The 15875-nt window shown below is 40.1% G+C and overlaps 1 protein-coding gene across 1 annotated transcript; it reads left to right on the top strand.

The window, feature by feature from the left end:
* Positions 1-54: 54 nt before the first annotated feature.
* Positions 55-15656, top strand: LOC139452370 (short/branched chain specific acyl-CoA dehydrogenase, mitochondrial-like). Its single transcript, XM_071233829.1, has 11 exons — positions 55-99; positions 1480-1654; positions 2353-2453; positions 3112-3318; positions 4757-4927; positions 5987-6112; positions 7279-7371; positions 8170-8259; positions 9036-9173; positions 9839-9938; positions 11697-15656. Exons 1-11 carry the CDS (start codon positions 67-69, stop codon positions 11771-11773), a joined length of 1311 nt encoding a protein of 436 aa, XP_071089930.1. The 5' UTR covers positions 55-66; the 3' UTR covers positions 11774-15656.
* Positions 15657-15875: the final 219 nt, after the last annotated feature.

Below are 15875 nucleotides of genomic sequence, written 5' to 3'. Positions count from 1 at the left end.
GTTCGAATAGAGCTTGGTTGTGTGAATTTTATTTCTCTCACGGTAAATACTAGCCTAGATTCCAAAATGGCAGCCACCATAAGCAGAGCTGCAGCGAAGGTATACATAATTCCTCTTATTTCTTAATCATTAACTCGTGTGATTTAAACAAAGGTGTATTTTGTCACCAACAATCAAATACCTATGTCTTCATAAAAATGGATAACTGACACCCTTTTCGCTTCGAATGAATTGGTCGTACTCCAAAGTCGACCTTCACATTTTCTTATTACACAATGTCTCCAAATCGAAGGCGATTGGATGTAACTGTGGGTGTGTTCGTGGTATATAGGGGACTGATGTGACCTATGAAGTTTAGTCTGTCTTTCATCCACATGATGAACGTGATAACGTAAAGTAAATCATTTTATTGTTAAATTAAACGAGGACATATGAAACTGATAATTTTTCGAAATGAAATCAGCAGATTTACCATTTTCACCGTTTTTCGCCGTTTCTGGACTGCAATGCATTTTCCCGTGTGCAGCTTCACCCTCTACCAACAGCTCTATATGGAGCTATAGTGCTACCGCTGTCACGCTTTACTGTCACCATGGTTCACTCTCGAATGGGAGCTGACACGCCTTGGCAATCAAACACCCCTTTAAAGCAATAATTAGCCAAGCTGGTAAGCCAGCGAGGCAAGCCAGCGAGGTGTGTTCGAGTCCTCGCAGCACTACCGGGTAAATGGATCTGAAAATGCGTGCCCGGTTAAGTGCACTACTCCACATTTCTGTTTCATAAATCTTGACCACAAACATAAGAAATAATTGTTGAACATTTGTGACGCATCTCAAATAACAGCTCCAAGGAATCAAACAATTTGTACTCTTGTAACATGTCTCAATTATGTAACATAATTTGTTTGACCATGTGATCTTAACATGAAAAAGGTGGATACTAATTACCTGACTAAAATTGGAATACAGTACCACAACTTCACGTGAGGATGATCATTGCCGTAGATCAGGTGTCTCAAAGACAAGCAACCATATTTGTGAGAATCCTTCCTACGTGAACTTGCGACCTTCAGATTGTTAGCCCGACAGCTACCCGACTGAGCTACATCCACACTGTTAAACTAAAAAATAAATTTACCGAGTCATGCCGAAGTCTTTACGGAACTGAACGGAAAGGCATGTTGTCTCGTGACTTTAGTCTTCAGACATCATGGGTGATCCCGATGCCATTTGGCACACTCGTCCCATTCCGCTATCTGCAAGATGCCGAGTGGTGAGGAATGAGACAATATGGCGGCAACCAAACTCACTTACATTCAGTTTACATGGAAGAGGTTTTGGCAAGAACAATTTGCTAACATGGAATTGTTGCAGAACTGAATTTGAGGTGGCAGTGCAGGTTTTGGCTGATTTATTAAGATGTTAACATGCCATTTTAACTTATATCATGAATATAGCCTATCATTTGTTTTATGACTAGGTTCTTCGGTCAGCAACAGTTCGAAGTCTGTCCCAAACTCACAAAAGATGGTTTTCACCTTCTGCGTCCCACCTGCGGTCTATGTCTGCAACAGACCTCTCCACCTTGCAAGAGGGCTTCCGAGCAGCACCTCTCACCATCCTCAGTGATGAAGAACGCATGATGAAGGAAACTGGTAAATACAGACAGTAGCAGTCAAGTTAATTAAAATTGTATTCTGTTTTATTGTCAGTCACAAATCCTTCATCCTTGCTTCAACAGTCACTTTGTTTCTTTCGCAAAACTACTGTTACTATCAGGACAACAGGAGTTTGTTTGTTTGTTGTTTAACGCCGCAGTCAGCAATATTCCAGCTATATGACGGAGGTTTGTAAATAATAGAGTCTGGACCAGACAGTCCAGTGATTGACACCATGAACATTGATCCACACAGTTGGGATCAATGACATGCATCAACCAAGTCAGTGAGCCTGATCCTGTTAGTCGCCTCTTACAACAAGCAGAATCGCTTTTTACAGCAAGCGTGGGTTGCTGAAGACCCCGGATCTTCACGGGTCAGGACCACAGAGAATTATCTCGGATTCCAGACGATGTACCCTTGGCAGGCAAATTTGACAAAAATAGTTACTTTTACTCACATTCAGATTTTTTAAAGTTCTTATTTTCCTATATCCAGAGGTGTTTCAAAATTGAATTTTAACATTGCATTTAGGATTTGTCTGTGTAGGCTTTCCACTTATAGTAGAAATGACTGCTGTGTTAAACCCCAACTCACTCACTCATGCTGACCAACCTGACTGTAGTCCATTTATCTGATCTAAGTTAATGGTGAATTTGTGGTGAAAAATATGAAAAGTCGATTATTTCTTGTAGTTGCACGGTTTGCGGCTGAGAAAATACAACCGTTGGTGAAAGAAATGGACGAGCATGCCGTTTTCGACCGATCCCTTGTTGCTGGGCTTTTTGAGAATGGGGTGAGTTACAATAAATGTCATTAAGATCACTTGAGCATGTTGATTAAACATGAAAAGATTTGAAAAATATCTGTTGATGTCTAGTTGGCAAACCCAGCAGTCAACCAAAATCTGCATGGCAGTTGCCATGTCTTTTTTTAGACCTGATGTCATTTTTGATTGGACTATGCATAGACTCGTAAGGCAAGCCAAAATGTAACAACACCCGAGTTTATCAAGGCAGGCCTCAAAGTTTAAATTTTTTACCAAGTAGCCCTTGGTTACCAGTGGTAAAATCAAGTAGTAAAATCAAGAAGTCAAGCCAATTTTGTAGGTAGCCAAAAGCATTTGAAATTAGCTTTTATCAAATAACTATTATATGTACAAGTCATGGCACTAGTCTTGGAATTGTATATTAGTGAAAACTGTACATGCTGTACTTGAGTTTTGTTATTTGTGACTTGAGCAATGATGCAATTTTTATTACAAGATTATACAGGTATATCCTTGCTTATCCAATAAACTATCAACTAAAATAAAATACTAATTACATTAATATATATGCATTTCGGTTCATTGTTGACTTAGTCGCAACTTTGAGGCCTGCATGGATGTCATAATCATGACAGCTTCCAAATGACTCTGTCCCACCAGAAATAATGGGTCTTTCCCTCTACAGTTGATGGGCATAGAGATCCCTAGTGAGTATGCTGGAACAGACTCCACGTTCTTCGTGGCCAATCTCGTGGTTGAGGAGATAGCCAAGGTGGACCCAGGAATCTCCCTGCTTGTAGACATCCAGAACACTCTCATCAACCGGCTCATCGACGACTTTGGAACCAAGGAACAAAAAGAGAAATATTTGACAAGACTTGCTACGGACACGGTGAGAATGTTTTCTTGTATTAAAGGTATTCTGAACTGATATGAATAGTTTTCGTATCAGTCAAACTTATTTTGAAAATAATTAAAAATTCTTAGTTAAAGCCATGGAGTTTGTTGTGATATTTTGGTGGTGTGTTTTAAATTTTGAGTCAGTCTCACTGTAGATTTGATACTTCAAGGCTGTAGCTGACGTGGGGGGGGGCAAATATTTGTACAAGTATCACTTGTCCCCAACTTGATTCAAGTAAAACTGTTTCCTATAAAAAATCAAGGGGGAAACTGCTCCCCCTGCCCTCCCAGCTGGCTACAGCACTGTACTTCTTATTTTAATTTGGAGCTGAGCGCTTTCTCTAAAAAAATTCATTTATGTGCATACTATACAGTTTTGTTAAGTGTTGTCATTTCAAAATCAAACCAGTCAGGGTTTTGGTGTGGAACGTCAAACTTGTTGCCAAAAACATCCAATAATGTTCTGATATCGAACATACACAGTTCCAATGGGTTAGCATCAGCAATTGTTTAATGCATTGATATGTAGGCTATTGATGTATTCATGCGTACAGATTATTTTAGAAAAGATGTTTTGTAGAGGTATTATAATGGTATCTTGAGGTAATTTTGTTCTGTCTTGACCAATCAGAATCAAGCTTTCTTCAATGTCATGGTATAAATAGAGGATATTTCATGTGTCAAGTGAAATATGTTTCTCTCATCGAGTGATGAGGGAAAGGAGATATTTCTTTATCATACAGCTGGATATGATTATATAGAAAATCAACTCCCAACAAAAAACTATTCTTCAAACCTACGAGATCGCTTTTGGAAGCAAAGGAATACACGCATGTCAAGAAATAAACATGGGTCTTTCCATAACGGATGATTGACAAGTTAAATGAGAAATTTACAGTTTAAAATGGAACATTTTCAAGAGAATAACAAACAGCAAGAAGTGATATTAACTCCTCAAATGACCGTCTGTCATTATTTTGCCTTGTCAATGTTGAACTAACGTAAAAAGGAAGTCAACAGTTTGTATACCGACGGGACAATATACGATAAAGGGAGACAATTTGCGGGGAGGTTACTCTTGACAATAGTTCCATCAAAGTGTTATGTTGACTGGAGTGAAACATTAAGTGTTATGTTCACAGCAATGAAAATATCCCTTTTTTCAACTTCAGAAAACTCAGTCTTTCACACTGAAGTATATGATGATAACTATGATAACTATTATGCTGTAGTCCATTGATGCAAGTGTGGAAATATCAGTTCTTAATCTAATTGTTTTAACATTATTTGAATGCATAACTTATTAAATATGTTCTTGTTGCTTAAAGGCTATAATGTGTCTGTAGTATGGTATACATTTTATGACATGCAATCTACACATCTTGCAATGGAATCGCTTGCTTCTAAATTTAGGTTGACTTTGTTTTCAGGTGGGCTGTTTCTGTCTCTCAGAGGCTGAGTCAGGGTCCGATGCCTTCGCAATGAAGACGTCAGCTGTGAAGCAAGGCAACCACTTTGTTCTAAATGGCGAGAAAATCTGGATATCCCACTCCTCCTTTGCTGGCCTCTTCCTTGTATTTGCCAATGCTAAACCCACCGATGTGAGGCATTATCTTTTACACCTCAGTGCCTCTTCTTTTGACTTTGTCAACACATTACCCATTGATATTAGGCATAGTCTATAGGATCCTACTTCCATGTATTTGCCAATGCTAAACCCACTGATGTGAGGGATAATCTTTTACACCTCAGTTCGTCTTCTTTTGACTTTGTCAACACATTACCTGCTGATATTAGGCATAGTCTATAGGATCCTACTTCCATGTATTTGCCAATGCTAAACCCACTGATGTGAGGGATAATCTTTTACACCTCAGTTCGTCTTCTTTTGACTTTGTCAACACATTACCTGCTGATATTAGGCATAGTCTATAGGATCCTACTTCCATGTATTTGCCAATGCTAAACCCACTGATGTGAGGGATAATCTTTTACACCTCAGTTCGTCTTCTTTTGACTTTGTCAACACATTACCTGCTGATATTAGGCATAGTCTATAGGATCCTACTTCCATGTATTTGCTAATTGCACACCCACTTATGTTAGGGATAATCAACAGCTTCCCTGTATTTGTTAGTGCTATTTCCACCAATGTACTCAATGAGATGATTGGCACTGTTAGGCAAATAGCTGGGCAGAGTTGTGTCCCCTAGTTCTCCCAGTATCCGCTGATCATGGCTTCAAATCCCAGATTATGATCTTAAGATTTGTCATCACAATATCCTCAGTCCTTGGTTTGTCGTGGAAACATCTATGACATCTACTTCTGGCATGCCTCCCACATTAAACTAAGGTTAGAAATTAACACTAGCCTGCTGGCCAAGGGCTAGTACAAATTCCTGCGGGCTAGTACAAATTTCCCAATGTCCCCATTGTTTTAACATTACAAAGACAATTTATCTTTACCCAGGCTAGTAAAACTTTTGAGTTTAGCTCTAACACTGATTAAACCACAAGGTAACTGAAGTATTATTAAACCATCCTACTAACATGATGTCAGGGTATTCCACCAAAGAATTGTTGTTGTAACATGGTGTACATGTCTTATACAGACAGGCTAGTTAATAAAATCAAGATATGATGCATTGATTTGACTTCAGGGCTACAAGGGCATCACATGTTTCATCGTGGACGGAGACTCCGAGGGCATCACCATCGGAAAGAAAGAGAACAAGGTCGGCATAAGGGCGTCAGAGACATGCTCAGTGCATTTTGAAAATGTCAAGGTGAGATTCTGACATCAAACATCGGATCATTTTCCGGTGTTGGTAAAATGTTAGAAAATAATGTTAGATATGTTTGGATGTCAAAGTGTGAAATTTTTAATATTTGGTTGAATCATGCTTGATTTTAGAACTTCTTGAAGATTGATCATGATGCTGTTTGGCTGAGAGAGTTCTCCTGTCAAGACTAACTCACAGCAGTTTGTTTGTTTCTTTGTTTGTTTTTAAGCGCTGCACTCAGCAATATTTGGCTATATGACGGCGGTCTGTAAATCATCGAGTCTGTACTAGACAATGTGATAGATATGAAAATCGATCCACGTAATTGGGATCAATGACATGCATCAACCAAGTCAGTGAGCCTGACCGCTGAATCCCGTTAGTCGCCTTTTACGACAAGAATAGTCGCATTTTACAGAAAGCATGGGTTGCTGAAGGCCTGTTCTATCCCGGATCTTCACAGGTCGACTCCCAGCAGTGATAAGATGGCATCTATGAATCATGGTACCCAAGGGTGTTGAACAATGTGCTTACCACCAACCATTTAGATCAATTAAGGTTAATGTGTTGTCAGACCCTTAGGGTGTGGACCGCCTCTGTGGTCTAGTGGATAGAACGGAAGGTCGGTGGTTTAATCCCTGGCTTTGTTATACCAAAAGATGTGAGAAAAGATGGCATTCGGCATTAAGGGGATAAAACAAGGATTGGTCGTCTTGGTGTTGGTATACAGTGTCTGAGTGGGAGATCCATGTTTAACCATGTAAACTGTGGCATGGTATCTCAGTAGGCCAGCACAATAAAACTAGGACAAGACCCTGCTAGTACAAGCAACCACACACACATGCATGCACACTGCTTTATAAGTGCAATAATCTTGAAGGTGACATTAAACCCCATTTCACGTCACCTCAACTTTTAAGTACAGAACGATATGTCTGTTATCAACCGTTTGATTTCACCAGTGTGTAGTTTTTCCCTTAGGATGTGGAGTGAAGTGTTTATGGCCAACTGCTTTACTTGGTTAATGTTTAGTCTTACACTAAGTCTTTAACATTAACCGTTTTACTATATCATAATTTATATAGTTGCATCTGGGTAAAACATTTGACAAAAGTGTGGAATATACATGTATTCATGAATTGATGTCTATTTTAATAATGTTTTCTCAGGTGCCTGAAGAGAATCTCCTAGGTCAGTTTGGTCATGGGTACAAGTATGCCATTGGGGTGTTGAATGAAGGAAGAATTGGAATTGCATCCCAGGTACGTGGTCATGTTTCACAGGATTTAAGAGTTCCTACATTATTTTTATGGATTAACTCACAAGGTAAGGGGGTGGGGGGGTGAAGTGGATGGAACAGGTGCCCCAGTCATCTAATGTGTCACAATTCGATGTTTAGAGTTGTCCTCCCTTGGCTACACCAAAATCGTGTGTACGCCAGAAGGTACGTGTCTAGGTTTGTCAGCACCTTGCTAAAGGGTTTCACGGAAGTGGTAAACATCTGATACCTGCATCACTTTGGGCTTTCCTCCCACATTAAGCTGACACACCGTGATATAACTGGAATGATAAACCCAACTCACTCACTCACTTACAGAAGTGGTGTTAAACTCGCTCGGTCACTAAGTGTAAGACCCACAGACATTTCAGTGAGGATGGAACTGTCCCCCATCATTGCAAACTTGTAATGATGGTGTTGTTCATGATAGTGTTACACAATTCGATACTGCCCATAACTGAAGCACATATAGGACATGTAGCACATGTAGCACATGTGGCGTTGTTTCCTTAGGTTTGTTAAAAATATGCCCATCTTCACCCAGTAGGATGAGAGGTAGGCTGTTAACCTTCTAATGCCTCACAGGCAGCTTGGTTTGTATACTCCCCAGGGAGTTGAGAATGAAGATAAAGTACACGCTGATCCATTGACCAGGTTAATAGTGTGGTACTTTGAACATGCTTTAGGACGTGGATTTGCTGCATTATTAATATGCACATTATGATTATTGTTATCATATGTTGTACATGATGGTGGTACACATGTTGTTGTCATGTTGCAGATGCTAGGTCTGTCACAGGGCTGTTTCGACCATGCAGTTGCCTACACCCGGGAACGAAAACAGTTTGGACGTAGAGTTTGTGACTTCCAGGTTTGTTTCCAACAATGTTTGTTTGTTTGTTTGTTGTTTAACAGCTCACTCAGCAACATTTCAGCTATATGACGGCTGTCTGTACATAATCAGGTCTGGACCAGACAATCCAGTAATTGATATCATGAGCATCGATCCACACAATTGGGATATGATGACATGCATCAACCAAGTCAGCGAGCCTGACCACCCGATCCTGTTAGTCGCCTATGACGACAAGCAGGGATTGCTGAATACTTATTCTAAGCTAGTTCTTCACAGGTCGTTTCCAATAATGAGTCATGTGTCACTAGCAAGGTGGACAGACTTTAATTGGGTGGCACGACCATGTACGTGAATGTTCTGTAGGGCTGGGACGAGTCCAAATTTACAGCCTGGGTACCCAACCCACTATTATCCGACCCTAACCAGGTACCCGCTGTAGGTCTGAAGAGACAAGTTCAAAATGTCTGATTGGGTGGCTATTGTTAGACTGGAGCCCTGGCAAAAAGTATTTTGATACACATATGAAATGATCTGGCCTTACATGCAGTTGACTGAAGCTTCCTAATCGGGTCCTACTCAGTACCCACACGACACGAGTACCAAAATTCCCCATCTCAGCCTTAATGTTCTGTTCGTAAAATCATGTACTCCACACAACGGACACATGTAACACATTGTATTGATGTATTATTGATGACCATAGCGTGAAATACAAACACTGACTCAGTTTCCATTGTCAACCTTGTTGTTGTTGGTATCTTTGTTTTATCGTGTATCCCACATCCCCTCAGGCTATGCAGCACCAGATCTCCCACGTGGCCACCCAGATCGAGGCTGCCCGGATGATGATCTACAATGCAGCTCGCCGCAAGGAGGCGGGGCTCCCCATCATGAAGGAGGGGGCCATGGCCAAATACTTCGCTTCCGAGGTACGGCACTTAGGCAGGGATATTGATGTTCCCTACAATGTGCTAACTTTGTAAACATGAAATGCAAAATCATTTTTCAAAGCACTCTTTGGAGTGAGTGAGTTGGGTTTAATGCCGCTTTTAACAGTATTCCAGTTATATCATGGCATGTCAGCTTAATGTGGCAGGAAAGCCCGAAGTGATTCAGGTCTCAGACGTTTACACTTTGGTGAATCCCACGAGCATGGGTATGGTGCTGACAAACCTAGAAACATAATCAGGGCGAACCGGGATTCGATTCATTGGTTTCTAGCGTGCCCAAGGGAAGCAACTCTGCGCAGGGAATCACGGTGCCTTAGACGACTGGGCCACCCGTTCCCCCCACTCTTTGGAAAAATGTTAACAAATAGGTTGAGTATAAAATACTTTACTCACCTGAAATGCCCTTTTGCAAAAGATTTGAAATACAATCCAATATTAGGTTTTTTCCTACAACTAAAGGCCACCAACCAGTACTGATTTCTTAAAAAATCATTGCCCTGGAACCATTTGTTTAAATTTATTCATCGTTACTGTGTCGTTCATTGAAGTTTAAAGATCTTTTTTGTTCTTTAAGTGTGGACAGGTTGTATGCAACAACCGCCCTCCCCACCCTGTTGTACGGTAGTTTTATGTCTGTGCTGCAGGTGGCCACACTGACCACGTCCAAGTGCATGGAGTGGATGGGTGGTGTGGGCTTCACCAAGGACTACCCCATCGAGAAGTACTACAGGGACTGCAAGATCGGTGAGTCTTCCTTCTCGTTGTCTACAGCATGTTGGTTGATATTAGACCTGCTCTGTGTGTTGCCATTACGTCAAGACCATGTGAGCTGTACAACCATTTATTATACCCCTGACCTTTTATGTCAGGGGTATATAGTTATACCAAGGTTCCGTCCGTCCGAAAACTTTGTTCGCGAGATTTCTATTAAACTATTCAGTGGATTCATATCAAACTTAGAACATATGATCTACGTCATATGGAGGGGTGCAGTCAAAAGAAAAAAATTGTTTTTATTAATTTTCCATTTTTTTATGAATTTTTCAAACCCTAACCTTATCCATTTTAATTTGAAACTACTGACACACTCGTCGGGTCAGGGGTATTAGTGAGCCATGCTCACTTTTCCCCTTGTTGTTCTTCTATTTTGTGGAAGCCTTGATGGTGGAGTGGGTGAGTCTCTGACTCTTTGTGCTGGCATTTTGTTGCTTTACTGTGAGAGTGAGGGTTCGAATCCCAGATGGGAATCTACCCAAAATAATACTAGATGTTAGACTTACATTTTACGAGGAAAATGTAATCCCAGTTATAACGTGTGTTACATCTGACCACTTTCTGTGAGGCATAGTATATTCATACCATTATGTCATAATGTTTGATGTCACATCCCTACGGGAATTCTCAAACACTGTTGGAGCTGTGGGGTAGTCTAGTTGTTTGCTCGTCATTCAGATGACCCGGGTTTGATTCCCCACATGGGTACATTGTGTGAAGTCCATTTCTGGAGTCCCCTGCCGTGATATTGCTGGAATATTGTTGTAAGCGGGTTAAAACCATACTCACTCACTCAATCTTGTTTATTTTTGTTTACAGTAATAGTCCATCCATGACATTTGAGAGCACACTGATCTATGAATTGGGCTAATAATGATGAAGGTGCTTTGAGTGTATGGTATTGTGTGGAATATGGCTAATTATGCCGATACAGGAATGGAGTATGTCTGTCTGCCCGCTTCTCAGTGGGGACAATTTTTTTAAAAACTATTTAAATTAGAAAAATGAAATTTTACACACTGATGTTACTAGTCAGGATTTTTAATGAGTTCGAAAATTGGTGTCTTAAATGCCTTTTTTATAGAGTTTTGGCCCTTGCTCTGTGCTTTTCAACTTAGTGCATACTGCGTGGAATGGTGACAGGTTTTCTCAGAAACTACTGAAGTTACATAAATGAAAGTTTGCATGCTTATCTAGGATATACTGGTCAAGACTGACTGATGGTATGTTTTTATAGGTCATGTTTTTCCATAGTTACACTCTTTGTGACATGTTTTTAGATTTTGTGCATACAAATTAACAACCCTTGATCCATGTAATTATTTTTAGTTAGTGCAGTTTCTGCAGTAGGGAGAGTAAAATCAGATTTGTTCATGACATTAAGCCATCCTAGTGCCTGTCTCTTCTTAAGGATATATAGAACTCCTACCACTACTACCTGTCATAATCGGGTGGTCAAGCCCACGGACTTGGTTGATACATGTCATCGTATCCCAATTGTGTGGATTGATGCTCATGATGTCAATGACTGGATTGTCTGGACCAGACTCGATTATTACAGACCGACATCATGTGGCAGGTAAATTGCTGAATGCGTCGTTAAACAACAAAGAACAAACAAACAAACAAACAAACAAACAAACAAACAAACAAACAAACAAACAAACAAACATACTACTACTACTACTACTACTACTACTACTACTATTGTTATTATTATTATTTCAGGTTGTATTTACGAGGGAACGAGCAACATTCAGCTGAACACGATAGCCAGGTGCTTGGAGCAGGAGAGCCAGCAGTAGACGGCTCCAGATTGTGGATTCATGCGGGTATCGGCTCCAGAGATGGTGTAATGGACTGAGATGTTTGCATTGCGGCCCCGTCTGTCGTGCACATAGTTTACTATACGTGCTGCAGTCACTGTGATGTTAAGGCTGTCTCATGCTGGCACTAGTTGCAAGAATTTATAACAGATCAACTCACTGCGTGATAATGATGGAGATATCCATGAAATATAAAATAAATATTCCCAGTTAGACAAGATTGTACAACAATGTTTTGGGAGTAAACAGATAATCCATGTGAGAATCAAAAGTATTGAAACATGTTGAAGCTTGTTTCACAAATCTTTTGTTGATGTTTTTGCAAAGTTTGCCCTTATTGATAATATTGAAATATTTACAGCATTTGTGATCTCTGATATGTAAAGGTAAGGCAGTAACCGGAATATGATATATGTTGAACATATTTATGAATGTTTATGGAAGGTAACAGTACAAGTATCTAAATAGTTTTGTGAGCACTAGGACAAATGTGTGACAGTGATGATTTCTACCACTTGCAGTGAAGTGACTGACTGTACAGATCATAGCAGGATGTAGGGGTGAAACGACACAGCAAGGTCACGCTACGATACGTATCACAATACACTTGGGTACGATATGCATTTTTATGTCAAATCGCATGGAAACTTCTTAACTAAATATTTTAGAACAGGGTCAAAAGGAAACGCTATCTGTAGCAGCTGTTTTCAGCCGTAAAATTGTAGCGCTAATTACAACACTTATTGCGATATTTGACTGACAAAAACGCTTGGGGGTCATTAAACAACTAGTAAGTGATATTTTTTGGTAAGTGTATCATTTCGTATCAATAAAGGTAATATGTAGTGTGTATCGTATCGTCTCATGGAAACCCATGACCATGTTTCATACCCATAACTGGTATTTATTTTTAACATTTTAAAGCTTTTTTCTTTTTATGAAGATGTTTAATGTTGGTTATTCGTTGTAATTGTTTTCAGTGGGCTGTTAGTTAACCAACAGATAAAATTTGGCCATGTGTTCTCAGAAACATGCATGGCTCAAGTACGTGAATGCTACAGTAGCCATAACAGTCGAGGGGGCTGTCGAGGGGGCTGTCGGCTAGCCTAGCGGTTAAAGCGTTAGCTCGTCACAACGAAGACCCGGGCTTGATTTCCCAAATGGGTACAATGTGTGAAGCTCATTTCTGGTGTCCCCCGCCGTGATATTGCTGGAATATTGCTGAAAGCGGCGTAAAACCATACTCACTCACTGTAACAGTCGAATCAATCTTGAATCTCAGCAGATGTAACTTATGACATGGATGTGTAAATATGTACATAGTAGTGTGTATACATTATGTAGTGGTATGTTTGTAGAATACTACTGACCGTACCGCTGGTTGTATGATTTGAAGGAACAAGTTCTGAAGTGTATCATGCGAGCTAATTAAGGATATCTGCACTGTTCGGGTTGATGGAGATAATGATGGCATTTCATCATCTGTGTCCTACGTACCAAATATTATGTATGTTATCATTTTCAGAATTGGTATTGAAAATCAATGTTAATAATCAGGGATGAGAATTTTCTGTGGATCTGCGAATTTTAGTGACCACAAATTTGTTAAAATCTGATGGCTTCCCCCATAAACACTCCCAATTCATGGACCATGCTCCATTGCAAATAAGTTTCAGCTGAAAAGGAAAATATAAATTCTCATCCCTGAATAATGTGTACATTAATAAGGGTAAGCTATTCCATAAAGTATGTAAAGATTGTTGATGGATTAGATGTCAGTCCCTGTTTGTTAGCACTCTCATGACAGTAAATTTAATATATACGTCAAGCAGTTTATCGTTTGAGATATACCTGTAGTACTAACGGGAGTGGTATTTGTGTGAGTGCTAGATTTTCTTGTTAATTGATGAGAGTGGTAGACCTGGGTTGATGGTGTTTGTGTGAGTATGTTTGTGTCTTTGTTGTGACGAATATGTATTCAAGCACTAGTGGTCAAGCAGTGTGATATGATGTCAACATGTTTCTCGATCATTCGTCACCACTTGCCCCTTTCTGTAACCTGTAAGAGGACTTGTCCCCCTTTCGATGAATGTTATGTATGGCAAACCAATCAGAATGTGCATATGACTTAAAGTTCTTCAGTCAAAGAATCCCTCAAGAATAATTTTTGATGTGTTACATGTCTTGCATCTAAAAATCTACCCAAGATACAGTTAAATGTGTTCAATCATACGGTATCAAACTGCATGTCCCGGTTTTTTAAATAGCATCTTGAATATATAAAATATATACGGGGGAAATATACGTGAATCATTACGCAACAAGTTGACAATTCTTTTATCTATGCCGATTTGTGCTTAGACGGAACACGCTTGAAAAAATGGCCGCCAGAGGGGCACGAGTCACTATTTTGCTTGTCCCGAAATAAACATGAGTTGGTCACGAAGGGTTTCCCGATATGTTTACGGTTGTTTATCCTTTAGTATCTGAACTGTCAAGAGTTAATGAGTTCTTTTGTTAATTGTGTAGCCACTATCTATGATTATTTACCACTGACAAGAAAAAGCAGTATGACCTTGTGGAGGGCATGGTTTGTTTCGGTAAATCTAAACTTTTTTTCATTACAATAGTTTATGTAAGTTATCATCGATGACAACAATTTCATATCGAAATCGTTAATATTTCTTCCTATCGACGATAATTCCGATTATCAATCTCTTTTACCAGCCCTCGGACTCACTCACATTTGTGATGTGGCAAGGGTTGGGGATACCAAGGTTAATTAATTCTCAGAGGGACTAATTGTGTAGTTGCTATGTATGATTGTTCAGCACTGACACAAAGGTAAATCAGTATTACAATATATTTCTTGTGATGAGAAAGTAGCTGGGGATGTAGTATTATTACAGATGACGGAGCACAGTGAGTTATGTCTGCAGGATCAGAGAGTCATTGGAGAGAATCCAGGAATGGTCCAGATATCAGCTTTAGAAATTGGCACTGGTCCTGTTGTTCTTGCCAAAGTGCCAAATAATTAAGGTATCATAAGGACTAGTAGAAATTTGCCATTTTTTAGGGTTTTGCTATGTTATCATTATACGGACTAGTGGGCTAAAGATGTTAGTTTCTACAGCTGAATATATTATGGATTCTTGGTCTGTGTGGATTTGACCCATCTTCGTGGGTTTCACGAAGTGACGTGGGAAATGTCTACGCCTGCGTCACGTCAGTCGTTCCTCCCACACTAAGCTGACACTCTGACGACTGAAATGCAGTTTGAGGCAGTGGTAAGCCCAAGTCACTCACCCACAGACTGATGCATCTTGACAAGTCTGTCACTGTAATGGCTGCTTGTCTCCTGCGAGAGGGTACAGTGAAGTGTGTCAGTCACTCACCCACAGACTGATGCATCTTGACAAGTCTGTCACTGTAATGGCTGCTTGTCTCCTGCGAGAGGGTACAGTGAAGTGTGTCAGTCACTCACCCACAGACTGATGCATCTTGACAAGTCTGTCACTGTAATGGCTGCTTGTCTCCTGCGAGAGGGTACAGTGAAGTGTGTCAGTCACTCACCCACAGACTGATGCATCTTGACAAGTCTGTCACTGTAATGGCTGCTTGTCTCCTGCGAGAGGGTACAGTGAAGTGTGTCAGTCACTCACCCACAGACTGATGCATCTTGACAAGTCTGTCACTGTAATGGCTGCTTGTCTCCTGCGAGAGGGTACAGTGAAGTGTGTCAGTCACTCACCCACAGACTGATGCATCTTGACAAGTCTGTCACTGTAATGGCTGCTTGTCTCCTGCGAGAGGGTACAGTGAAGTGTGTCAGTCACTCATATTTTTCACATATTAAGGGTCTGGTGGCAATAAAGATATAAACTGACTGAGAAAGTGTTTGTTACCTATGTGACCTATATTAATAATAAAAATAGTAATAATGATAATAGTGAGTGAGTTGGGTTTAAAGCCGCTTTTAACATTATTTCAGTTATATCATGGCGTGTCAGCTTAATGTGGGAAGAAAGCCTAAAGTGATGCAGGTCTAAGACATTTACCACTTCGGTGAAACCCACAAGCA

Source organism: Haliotis cracherodii, unplaced genomic scaffold (genome assembly GCF_022045235.1).
Source record: "Haliotis cracherodii isolate W230 unplaced genomic scaffold, xgHalCrac1.p SCAF_9, whole genome shotgun sequence".
Lineage (NCBI taxonomy): Eukaryota > Metazoa > Mollusca > Gastropoda > Lepetellida > Haliotidae > Haliotis > Haliotis cracherodii.
This window is presented reverse-complemented; position numbering and strand designations above follow the sequence as displayed.